Source organism: Nycticebus coucang, chromosome 1 (genome assembly GCF_027406575.1).
Source record: "Nycticebus coucang isolate mNycCou1 chromosome 1, mNycCou1.pri, whole genome shotgun sequence".
NCBI lineage: Eukaryota > Metazoa > Chordata > Mammalia > Primates > Lorisidae > Nycticebus > Nycticebus coucang.
In genome coordinates, this window is record NC_069780.1 from 65700944 (window position 1) to 65713798 (window position 12855).

The following is a 12855-nucleotide window of genomic DNA, read 5'->3' on the forward strand; positions in this document are numbered from 1 at the left end:
AGTGTAAAAGTGTTCCCTTCTCTTCACATCCATGCCAGCATCTGCAGTTTTGAGATTTTGTGATGTGGGCCATTCTCACTGGGGTTATATGATATCTCAGGGTTGTTTTTATTTGCATTTCTTTAATATATAGAGATCATGAACATTTTTTCATGTGTTTGTTAGCCATTCGTCTGTCATCTTTAGAGAAAGTTCTATTCATGTCTCTTGCCCATTGATATATCTGATTGTTGGCTTTTTATATTCTTCATATTGTTCATCTCTTATTTGATTCTGTTTTTGGATTTCCTTTTGGTTATTTTCCACTTTATTAGCAGTTTCCTTCATTGTTTCCATCATTTCTTTCATTGTTTTCAACATGTGTATTCTAAATTCCCTTTCTGTCATTCCTAACATTTCTGTATAGGTGGAATCATCTGCAGTAGCTACCTCATGGTCCCTTGGCGGGGTTGTTCTGGACTGGTTCTTCATGTTGCCTGGAGTTTTCTGCTGATTCTTCCTCATGAGTGATTTCTTTTATCTGTTTCCTTGCCCTAATTTTCCTTTCACTTCCTCTTGCTCTTTAAGTTCTCATGCCTGTGGACTAAGGGTTATAGGACCAGAAGGTGAGAAGGTTGAAGAGCAAAAAAGGGATGAAAGAAAGGAGGACCAAGTGATAAGAAAAAAAAAAGAAAAATAGACAAAGGAGAGGGCATGGGTAAAACGAATATTGATAAAAAGAAGAGAGGCACAGAAAGAGGGAGACAGAGCAATATAGGTGTACAGTAGGGTACTTTGACACAACCTTTAAAAAACCCCACCTTCTGGGTGTGCCTAGTTGGGTGGTTTCCTTGAGGTCAGCAGCTCTTTGCTAACCTGATGAGACACAGTACCCCACCTCCACCAAGTAGAGAGGAAAGACAGAAATGCTATAAATCAAACCAAAACAAGCAAACAGAAAACTTTACAGGATAAAATTGGGTGAAAAACCAAATAATAGCGGTAGAAACACTAGCAAAAATGAAGTTCTAGTTATTGAAAAAGGCAGCAATGGGAAATTATAATTAAACTAGAAAAATTGAGAAAGAAAAAGGATCTGTATGGAAAAGGTTGAAATTAAAAAACAAAACAATATCAACAACATCAAAATAAACAAAAAAAAACCCCAAACAAACAAACAAAAAAAACACAACCAAAACCAAAGCAGTATGTATATGTTATTGAATATTGTCTGGGCAATACGTGGTCTTCTGGGGTATGAGATGTTAATCACAGTTCTGATACGATTGGAGGCTGCTGATTTCTCAAACCCCAGCAGGTAGACACCCTAAATCTCTCTTCATCCCACTTAAAAGGCACTTTGAACTTGTAAACTTGCTGAGCAGAAGCTTTCCCAGGGAAGTGCTTGTCGCTGGAATCACTGCTGAAGTGGCTATCCACTTACCCAGTGTGCCAAGACCGGTCTCACTCTGCCCCTGAGGGTTAGGGCTGCAAGGTGGCTCAGACCCCACCCTTAGGCTACTTGGTCGCTGGGTTACCAGCTCCCACCCGATTCTAGCTCCGTGACCCTGAGGGCGGAGCTTGCCGGGGCAGATCACTCACAATGGCTCCCTGTGACCCACAGCCAAACACTATTAGCTCCGTCTGGCTTAGCGGCTCAGACTGGGGCCCTAGACAACAGCCAAAGTTCTTCGCACTCCCACTCAGGCTCTCCCCAAGGCAGTTCAACTGAGTGCCAAGTCCAAAGACACCAAAACAGTTCACAGGTAAGGCCTTTCCGGTTTGCAGTCTCGCTGCTAGTGAACTTACAGTTGCGGGCGGGTTTAGACCAATTGAACGCACATGACCACTTGCCATTTTTCCACTGTTTTAGTCCTCCTCTTGGGGTCTAGAAGTCTCTTGCTGACTCCCTGTATCCTCACAGGGGTGATGATAGGCAGATCCCACCAGCCAGAGATGCCTGGAGTCCTATCTCTCCAGACTCACGGTGCCCAGATGCAAGGAAGCTGTTACTTGGCCGCCATCTTGCTCCTCCTCCAGGTCCAGTGGACATTTTTAATCTTTTTGCCATTGTAGAAGTTGGAGTTTGATCAGGAGTTTCTGAGTGAGTTTACATTTGTAGTAGAGGATTGGGTTGGTCATTATGGAGGATAGGTTTGAGAATATCCTGAAGGTTTGGTTGTGGCAAATTTCTTCAACATATGAATGTCATTAAAGTATTTAATTTCTCCATCATAGATGAAACTCAGTTTAGCTGGATACAAGATCCGGGGTTGAAAGTTATTTTGCTTTAGGAGATTAAAAGTCGATGACCACCCTCTTCTGGCTTGAAAAGTTTCGGCAGAGAGATCTGTAGTCATTCTAATGTTCTTACCTTTGTAGGTAATGGCTTTCTTTCTCCTGATAACCTTAAGAATTTTCTCCTTCATGTTAACTTTAGTGAAGCTAATTATGATATGTCTGGGGGATGACTTATTGGGGTTGAATCGTGCTGGAGTTCTGAAACTGTCTGCTGTCTGAATTTCAGAGTCTCTAGGCATGTCTGGAAAATTCTCTTTCATAATTTCATGCAGAAGGGCCTCTGTGCCCATCGATGCCACTTCATCATTTTCCGGAACTCCTATTATTCGTATATTAGCCTTCTTCCAATTATCCCAGAGCTCTCTAAGAGAGTGATCCATTTTTGCTCTCCATTTCTCTTCCTCTTTGAGAGTTTTGGAGCGTTCAAAGGCTTTATCTTCCATGTCAGAAATCCTTTCTTCTGCTTGGTCCATTCTATTGCTGAGGGATTCTACTGTATTTTTCATATCTTTAAGGGCTGCAAATTCTTGCTTCAGTGTGTCTAAGTCTTTGGTGGTTTTGTCTTTAAATTCATTAAATTCTTGAGACAACTTTTGAATTTCTCCTCAGATTCCTAATTCCATTTTATCAATCTTGCTGCAATCCAAATTCTGAATTTGATTTCTGACACGTCTGCCAGTTGTTTATGAATGGGATCTTCAATTACATCCGCCATATCTTTCCTTGGGGGGGTTGATCTATTCTGGTTATTCATGTTGCTAGAGTTTTTCCGCTGATTCCGCCCCATGGTTGTTTTACTGCCTTTGATTTTTTCCCCTGGGGTTTAGTTGAGGGCCCGTTCAGTGTTGTGGCCTGAGAGACTGGGGCCCTGTCTGGTGTGGTAGGGCTAAGTGGTTCTGACTTATTTTCAGCTGGCTTCTGTTTGACCCCAGTGAAGCACTTGCTCTGGGTTGAAGTCTCAGTTCTCTGAGTTGGCCCTGCCCTGTAAGTTTCCTGGGTCTGTGAGTCACCTCAGGCAAATCCTATACTCAGGGGTGGCCTCCTCTGGTTGCCCAGGGAGGCAGGGGGTGTGGCTTCAGCCACCTCAGGGAACTGCCGCTCTGATGTGGTTCTCCCCCAGCCTCACTCCTGTGTCCCAGAGTCAGGACTGACCAGCCGCAGTTTGGGCACTGTCCACGCCCTGACAAATCCCCCAAGAATCTGGACTCCTGGGGGACAGACCTCAGATCCCAGAGTGAGGGTGGGTTGGGGTGCCGCGAGCCGAGAGCCGCCATCAGCGAGCACACTCAGTTCCTCCCAATCTTTAGCTTCTCTGCACCCCTGCAGCCCAAGCCTCCAGGTTTCAGAGTGAGGGCGGGTGGGGGGAGCGGTTGGAGCCTAGGGCCACTGGCAGTGAACACACTCAGTTCCACTTAGTTCATTGCCTGGCCGCCCAGCAGGCGCTCAGGTCTCCAGATCACAGAGCGAGGGCGGGTGAGCGCTGGGAGCCCAGAGCCCAGAGTCTCTCACCCAGCTGCAGCGCCGCAGCTCAAGCCTTCAGGCTTCAGAGTGAGGGTGGGGTGGAGGGAGCAACTGGAGCCCAGAGCCGCCGGCAGCAAACAGACTCAGTTTGACCCAGTTCCTAGCTCGGCCACACGGCAGGCACTCAGGTCTCCAGACCACAGAGCGAGGGTGCAGGGAGCGCCAGGAGCCCAGAGCCACTGGTAGCGAGGTCACACAGTTCCGCTCAGTTTTATGCCTGGTTGTATTATTGCCCAAGGAGGGCTGCTGCATCACGCCTCAGGGAATCGCCGCCCTGGTGAGGGTCGCCCTCCACTGACTGTCCTCACCTCTTTCCTGTGCCCCAGAATCAGCGCTGACCAGCCGCAGCTCGGGGACTGTCCTCTCCCCTCTAGAAGTCACCCAAGAATCCAAACTCCTGGGGGACAGGCTTTTAGACCTCAGAGAGAGTGGAGGGAAGTGCTGGGAGCTCAGAGTTGCCAGCAAAGGATATTTACAGTTTTATACAGTTTTATGTCTGGCAGGAGAATGCCTAGGCACCCTAGTAAGGGAGGTAGGTCCAGATTTTAGTAGCTTTCTCCCCGAAAGTGTAGTGGGAGGGCCTTTGATTTCTGCCCATTTGTTTGTGGGGTTCTTAAGCCGATCAGGTGGGGGAGGGGAGACTCCTGTCCGCTTGGTGGTGGGTTTTGTACCTTTTGTTTGTGTCCTTGTGGTCTCAGTTCTCCTCAGCAGGGTTGATGTGCATTCTTCAACTTTCTTGCTTGGTGCTGCTTGAATCCATCAGGTTACTTGCGAAATTTTCATCCCTTAACTCTCCTTCAGGACGGGAGCCTCTGTGGAAAGCTGGCTTCAGTTCGCCATCTTGTCTCCGCCCCAAAAGATGATTTTTTAAACATTATTTTTATTTTTTTTAGAGGTGGGTTCTTGATCTGTCATCCAGGCTCAAGTGCAATGGCATAATTATAACTCACTGAAATCTCAAATCTCTAGGCTGAAGCAATCCTTCTGCCTCAGCTTCCCAAGTAGGTAGGACTGTAGGCAAGCCAATATGCCCAGCTAATTAAACTTTTTTTTTGGTAGAGACAGGGTCTTACTATGTTGTTCAGGCTGGTCTCAAAGTCCTGGCCTCAAGAGATCCTCCTGCCTCAGAGTCCAAAAGTGCTGGGATTACAGGTCAGGTGTGAGTCATTGCCCAGCTGATAATTTTTTAATGTTCTGAGTAATTCAAGTAGAAGACAATGGGTGTATAGGAATTGTTTAGAAGGAATATGTTTAATATAAATTGAGTAGTCTCCTGAGTTCTTCAGATAAAATACAGAGGAGTTCTTTAGGTAGGCTCAGGAGACTTTTGGAAAAGAGCTACTACTCACTCCACTACTGGCAACTTATAGGTAGAAGAATGATTCTTGGCCCTGCTTTAAGGTTTAAACAATGTTTGAGTCCCACTCATTTTCATTAAAAATGAAATCATTTAATCTCTTTATGTAAGTTCTTGTGTTATTTTTGTTTGAATAGACTTTATATTTACCTCTAGATGAAAAATCAATGCTTTAGTACATAGTTTATTTTTCATAAAATAACCCATGTCTTTATTTTTTCCTGCAGACAAAACTGTGTGGAGTTTTATCCCATATTCCTGATTACATTGTGGATGGCTGGATGGTATTTTAGCGAAGGTAATTAAAAAATATAGTCAACTCTGTTCTAATGACAACTATGGTGCTTAAAACTATTAAGGAGCAGATCCATGCAACCGTACAGATACTGATCTTGTGAACTATTTTAAATAAGATAAGCAATGTCTGTGTATGTGAAAGAGTGCTGTGTTGCAGATACGCTAACTTTGACTTCATTCCAATTTAACTGAATAATTTTCTTTTTTTTATTGTTAACTCATAGCTGTGTACATTAGTGCAATCAAGGGGTACAATGTGCTGGTTTCATATACAATCTGAAATATTGTCATCAAACTGTTCAACGTAGACTTCATGGCCTTTTCTTAGTTATTGTATGTAGACATTTGTATTCTGCCTTTAGTGAGTTTTGCCTGTACCCATTCTAAGATGCACCGTAGGTGTGGCCCCACCGATTACCCTCCCTCCACCCTATCCTGCCTCCTCCCTTCCCTTTCCTTGGCCCTTTCCTCATATTCTTGGGCTATAGTTGGGTTATAGCCTTCATGTGAAAAGCTATAATTTAGCTTCATAGTAGGGCTGAGTACATTGGATACTTTTTCTTCCATTCCTGAGATACTTTGCTAAGAAGAATATGTTTCAGCTCCATCCAAAATTGAATAATTTTCTTAAAAACTTGGGACAAACTATATGCTCAGCACTCAAGGATGAAAATGACATGAGCCTTACCTACAAATATAATCTACAGTTGACGCTTGAATGATGCAGGGGTGAGGGGAGACAACCCCTCATGCAGTCATAACTCCACATTATAACTTTTGACTCCTCTCAAACTTAACTACTAATGGCCCACTGTTGATTTGAATGCTCACCATCACATAAATAGTCAACTAACACATATGGTGTATTATATGTGTGTGTGTATAATATACTGTACTCTTACAATAAAGTCAGCTAGAGAAAAGAAATATTACTAAGAGGCTGGGTGTAGTGGCTCACGCCTATAATTCTGGAACTCTTGGAGGCCAAGGCAGGTGGATTGCGTTAGCTCATGAGTTTGAGACCACCCTGAGCAAGAGTGAGACCCCTGTCTCTACTAAAAATGAAAAACTGAGACAAGAGAATCACTTGACCCCAATAGTTTGAGGTTGCTGTGAGCTATGATGCCACACCTCTCCACCAAGGGTGAAAAAGTGAGACTCAGTCTCAAAAAAAAAAAAAAATTACTAGAAGAATCATAGCTGATCATGGTGGCTCATGCCTGTAATCTTAGCATGCTAGGAGGCTAAGGCAGGTGGATGGCTGCAGCTCAGGAGTTCGTGCTCAGCCTGAACAAGAGTGAGACCCTGTCTCTGCTAAAAATACAAAAACTAGCTAGGCATTGTGGCTAATGTTTGTAGTCCTAGCTATTTGGGAGGCTGAGGCAAGAAGGACAGCATGAGCCCAAAAGTTGCTGTGAGCTATGATGCCACCCACAACATTATACCAAGGATGTCAAAGTGAGACTCTGTTTCCAAAAAAAGAAAAAAAAAAACAAAACAACAACCCCCCCAACAAAACAAAATAAAACATAAAGAAGAGAAAATATATTTACTATTCATTAAGTGGAAGTGGATTATCATAAAGGTCTCCATCTTCCATATCTTCACGTTGAGCAGGCTGAAGAGGAAGAGGAGGGTTGGTCTTGCTCTCTTAGGGGTGGCAGAGGCAGGGGCATGGAGGAGGAGGGAAAGGAGAGAGGAGAGGCAGAAGCAGTGAGTGGAACTTTGCAGAAATACTTCATAATTTCCCTGTGACTTCTTCGATTTTTCATTTCTCTAAAAATGTTTTTACACAGTACCAATCCTTCTATCATTTGTTTTAGTTTCAGGGCCCTTATCATAGAGGGGTCCATGGTGTAAAAGAAATCAAAGGCAGTTTGGAATAATCAAAACTCTTGTGCCAGTTTGTACAATGTCAGCTTGTACATCTTCTTCCTCATCATCTGGTTGAAAGCCTCCTGTCCATCAAGTCATTTTCCGTTCATTCCTCTTGAGTATGTATTATCTATTAGCTCTCGAATTTCTCCAAGATGCATATTTTTTCTTTTAAATTTTTGTATTGTTAGGGATTCACTGAGGGTACAAGAAACCAGGTTACACTGATAGCATTTGTTAGGTAAAGTCTCTCTTACAACAGTGTCTTGCCCCCAAAAGGTGTGACACACACCAAGGCCCCACCTCCTCCCTCCTTCCCTCTCTCTACTCTTCCTTTCCCCACCCCTCCCTCCTTCTTTCTCTCTCTGCTATCCTCCCCTTTCCCCACCCCCACTGTATCCTTAATTGTCCTCATATCAAAATTGAGTACATAGGATTCATGCTTCTCCATTCTTATGATGTTTTACTAAGAATGATGTGTTCCACTTCCGTCCAGGTTAATACAAAGGCTCTTCCCTCCTCACTTTTTCTTTTCTTTTTTTGCCATATTCACAATCTCTTTCATTATTTCCTTGGCTGGCTCTTTCATAAATCCTGTGAAGTCACGCACAGCATCTGGACACAGTTTTCTCCATCAAAAATTTATTATTTCAGGCTTGGTGATTTTCACAGCTTTTTCTAGAATAATGATGGCATTTTCTTTTTTTTGTAGAGACAGAGTCTCACTTTATGGCCCTCAGTAGAGTGCCGTGGCCTCACACAGCTCACAACAACCTCCAACTCCTGGGCTTAAGCGATTCTCTTGCCTCAGCCTCCCGAGCAGCTGGGACTACAGGCGCCCGCCACAACGCCCGGCTATTTTTTGGTTGCAGTTTGGCCGGGGCCGGGTTTGAACCTGCCACCCTCGGTATATGGGGCCAGCGCCCTACCAACTGAGCCATAGGAGCTGCCCAATGATGGCATTTTCAATGGTGCAATTCTTCCATACTTTCATTCTGTTCACTCTATTGGGGTTCTCTTCCATAGTGTTGACAATCTTTTCTATTGAGTTCTGTGTATAATGAGCCTTAAAGGCTGGACCTTATGATTTTCTGATTTAGGGGCTGAATTAGAGATGTTTTATTTAGGGGCAAGTAAACCACTTTGATGCCTTCAGTGTTGAAGTCATGGTGATGGGTGGCCAAAGGCATTGTCCAATATCAAAAGAATTTTAAAGGACAGTCCCTTATTGGCAAGGTACTTCCTGACTTCAGGAACAAAGCATCAATGAATCCAACCCCTCACCAAAAGATTCTCATTGTCCAGGCTTTCTTGCTGTAGAGCAAGAAGACTGGCAGTTTTATAGATAAGGGCAGTCCTGATCATAAACCTGCCTGCATTTGTACAAGACAGTAGAGTTTGTCTATCCCTTCCTGCCTGCAATCCAGGTGCTCACTTTTCTTTCTTACTGCTAAATGTCCTTTGTGGCTATTTTTTTCCTGAATAGGGTGCTTTCATCTGCATAAAAAATGTATTCAGGCAGGTATATTTTCTCCTCAATAATTTTCTTAATGTCATTGACATTTCTGCTTTTTGGTCAGCAGAAGACCAAGTGTCAACATAACTGCTTCTCCTGTCATCTCAACATTTTTTTTTCCTCTTTGTATTTCACAAATATTTACGTCTTGGAAATAAAATAATAAATGATAAAAACAACACACACAATGAAGATATTTCATAAGGCAGAAGGATGTAAAATTAGTGCACGAAAATAAGTGTTTTGTTTACATAAACAATAACCAGATCTACCATGCAGTAGAAGATTTCGGGTCCTACTTTCTCTTCTTTTGCTTGTTTTTTCCCCCCATTTAGCAGGCCGGGCTTGAGTTCAAACACACCACCCCTGATGCATAGGGCTGGCACACCAACTACTGAGGTATAGGTACCCAGCCTATCTCAAAATTTTAAAAGCTAAACCTCTTCTTAAAATTATCAAATGAATTAGGAACACAACTGAAGCACTGCCAGCTGGGCTGCGGAGTCTGGTCCAGATGAGAAGAGGTGGCATGGCGGTGGCCAGAGAGAGGTGGGAGGTAGAGCATTCCACTGCTGACTTGGAGGCATGAGCCATGAATGGAGAATTAACTGTTAAAGAAGAGGAGGAACCAAGTGCCATTGAGGAGGAACTAAGTAGGACAGTGGACCTGTGATCAGCACCTGCTGGACCTCTGGAAGAGCTGTGCCGCGACCCACGACCCACGATCAGTGCCCGCCCGGACCCCAGTAAGAGCTGCACCGCAACCCATGACCCGCGATGGGTGCCTGCCTGGACCTCCAGAAGAGCTGCGCCGTGACCCGTGCCCGCCAGGCCCTCACACGCCCTGACCAGGAACTCCGGGAGCCGCACAACCCTGCATCCTCCCTCCTGTACCCTCCCTGCCTCCACACCGGCCCTCTGGTCTGGCCAGGGACTCTGGTAGCCGAGTGCCCTCTGGAGCCCTCCCTTACCTCTGTGCGGAGCCCTTTTCCTGGCCAGAGACTGCTGGAGACTTGGGCCCTCTGTGCCAAAGTCACTGAGTGCCAGGCACTCCCTAAACCGTGTGCACCACCCCCCGCCCTATTGCTGGATCCAGGTGTGTCACACTCCAGAGCTGCTCCCACAACTAGAACTCCCAGGCTGGGGCAGCCCCAGAGGAGCTACACAGGGTTACTCCCTACAAAGATCCAGCAATAATAGAGTAATCCCGCTGGGGTCTAATCTTGGAGAGACACCTCCCCAACTCTGAGGATGGCCAGAGGCAACAGTGAAAAACAATCATGAGGCGAAATCAATGGAAATACTCTGGCAATATGAATAATCAGAGTAGATTAACTCCCCCAAGGAACAATGGGAACAATGGGGCAGACACAGCACAAGATCCCATGCACAAACCAATAGCTGAGATGTCAGAAATCAGATCGAATCAGAATTCCAAGTAGTAACCCAAAAGATGTCTCAAGAATTCAACAAATTCAAAGACCAAATGACAAGATTTTTGACACATTAAGACAAGAAGTTGTAGCCCTCAAAGATCTGCGAAACACAGTAGAATCCCTCAGTAACAGAATGGAGCAAGCAGAAGAAAGGATTTCTGACATTGAAGACAAAGCTTTCCAATGCTCTCAAACTCTCAAAGAAGAAGAGAAATGGAGGGCAAAAACAGATCACTCTCTCTGAGAGCTCTGGGATAATTTGAAGAGGACTAATATTTGTCTTATAGGGATCCCCGAAAGCGATGAAGTGGCTTCACAAGGCACAGAACTCTTCTCCATGAGATTATGAAAGAGAACTTTGCAGACATGCCAAGAGATTCTGAAACTCAGATAGCAGACAGTTTCAGAATGCCAGCACAACTGAACCAGAATAAGACATCCCCCAGACACATCATAATCAATTTCACTAAAGTTAATATGAAGGAGAAAATTCTGAAAGCAGCCAGACGAAAGAAAACCATTGCCTACAAAGGGAAGAATATTAGAATAACTGCAGATCTCTCTGCAGAAACCTTTCAAGCTAGAAGAGGATGGTCATCGACTTTTAATCTCCTAAAACAACTTTCAACCCAGGATCCTGTACCCAGCTAAACTTTTGAGTTTCATTTATGATGGAGAAATTAAATACTTTAAAGACATTCACATGTTGAAGAAATTTGCTATAATTAAACCAGCTCTCCAGGATATTCTTGGACCTATCCTCCATAAAGACCTGTGTAGTCCTCCACCACAAAAGTAAACCCACCCAGAAAATTTTGATCAAATTCCAACTTCCACAGTTGCAAAAGGATTAAAAATGTCCTGGACTCTCAAAAGGCTTATCAATAATCTCAATTAATGTGAATGGTTTAAATTGTCCTCTAAAGATGCACAGATTGGCTGACTGGATACAAAAATTCAAGCCAGATATCTGCTGCATACAAGAATCTCACCTTACATTAAAAGACAAATATAGACTCAAGGTGAAGGGATGGTCATCTATAATCCAGGCAAATGGAAAGCAAAAAAATCAGGTGTTGCAATCCTATTCGCAGATGCAATAGGCTTTCAACCAACCAAAATAAGGAAGGATAAGGATGGACACTTCATATTTGTTATAGGTAATACTCAATATAATGATATTTCAATTATTAATATTTATGCAACCAACCAGAATGCACCTCAATTTATAAGAGAAACGCTAACAGACTTGAGCAACTTGATTTCCTCCAGTTCCATAGTAGTTGGAGATTTTAACACCCCTTTAGCAGTGCTGTATAGATCCTCCAAAAAGAAGCTAAGAAAAAAAAATTTAGATTTAAACTTAACCATTCAACATCTGGACTTAACAGACATCTACAGAACATTTCATCCCAACAAAATTGAATACACATTCTTCTCATCAGCCCACGGAACATACTCCAAAATCGACCAAAATCCTAGCTCACAAATCTAACCTCAGCAAATTTTAAAAAATAGAAATTATCCCTTGCATCTTCTCAGACCATCATGGAATAAAAGTTGAACTCAATAATAACAGGAATCTGCATCCCCATACAAAACATGGAAGTTAAATAACCTTATGCTGAAGGATAGATGGGTTATAGACGAGATTAAGAAGGAAATCACCAAATTTTTAGAACAAAACAACAAGACACGAAGTATCAGAACCTCTGGGATACTGCAAAATCAGTCCTAAGAGGGAAATTAATAGCACTGCAAGCCTTCCTCAAGAAAAACGGAAAGAGAGGAAGTTAATAACTTAATGGGATGTCTCAAGCAACTGGAGAAGGAAGGACATTCCAACCCCAAACCCAGCAGAAGAAAAGAAATAACCAAAATCAGAGCAGAACTAAATGAAATTGAAAACAAAAGAATTATACAACAGGTCAATAAATCCAAAAGTTGTTTTTTTGAAAAGATCAATAAAATAGATAAACCTTTGGCCAACCTAACCAGGAAAAAAAGAGTAAAATCTCTAATTTCATCAATCAGAAATGGTAAAGATAAAATAACAACAGACCCCTCAGAAATTCAAAAAATCCTTAACGAATATTACAAGAAACTTTACTCTCAGAAATATGAAAATCTGAAAGAAATTGACCAATACTTAGAAGTATACCACCTACCAAGACTTAGCCAGAATGAAGTGGAAATGTTGAACAGGCCTATGTCAAGTTCTGAAGTAGCATCAACTATACAAAATCTCCCTAAAAAGAAAAGCCCAGGACCAGATGGCTTTATGTCAGAATTCTATTAAACCTTTAAAGAAGAACTAGTACTTATATTACTAAACCTCTTTCAAAATATAGAAAAAGAAGGAATACTACCCAACACATCCAATGAAGCAAACATCACCTTGATCCCTAAACCAGGGAAAGACCCAACAAGAAAAGAAAATTATAGACCAATATCACTAATGAATATTGATGCACAAATACTCAATAAGATCCTAACAAACAGAATCCAAAAACACATCAAAAAAATTATACACCATGACCAAGTGGGATTTATCCTAGGGTCTCAAGGCTGGT

At 42.9% G+C, this 12855-nt stretch overlaps 1 protein-coding gene across 2 annotated transcripts in view; it reads left to right on the plus strand.

The window, feature by feature from the left end:
• The window catches only part of MGST2 (microsomal glutathione S-transferase 2), a 46087-nt gene that overhangs the window by 28636 nt on the left and 4596 nt on the right, over window positions 1-12855 (plus strand). The window contains exon 3 of one of the 2 annotated variants that reach the window (XM_053581900.1): window positions 5386-5456. The exons of the other annotated variant lie outside the window; for it this stretch is intronic. Within the exon in view, the coding sequence (XP_053437875.1) occupies window positions 5386-5456 (71 nt within the window). The remainder of the gene's footprint in view (window positions 1-5385; window positions 5457-12855) is intronic. 2 annotated transcript variants of the gene reach the window in all.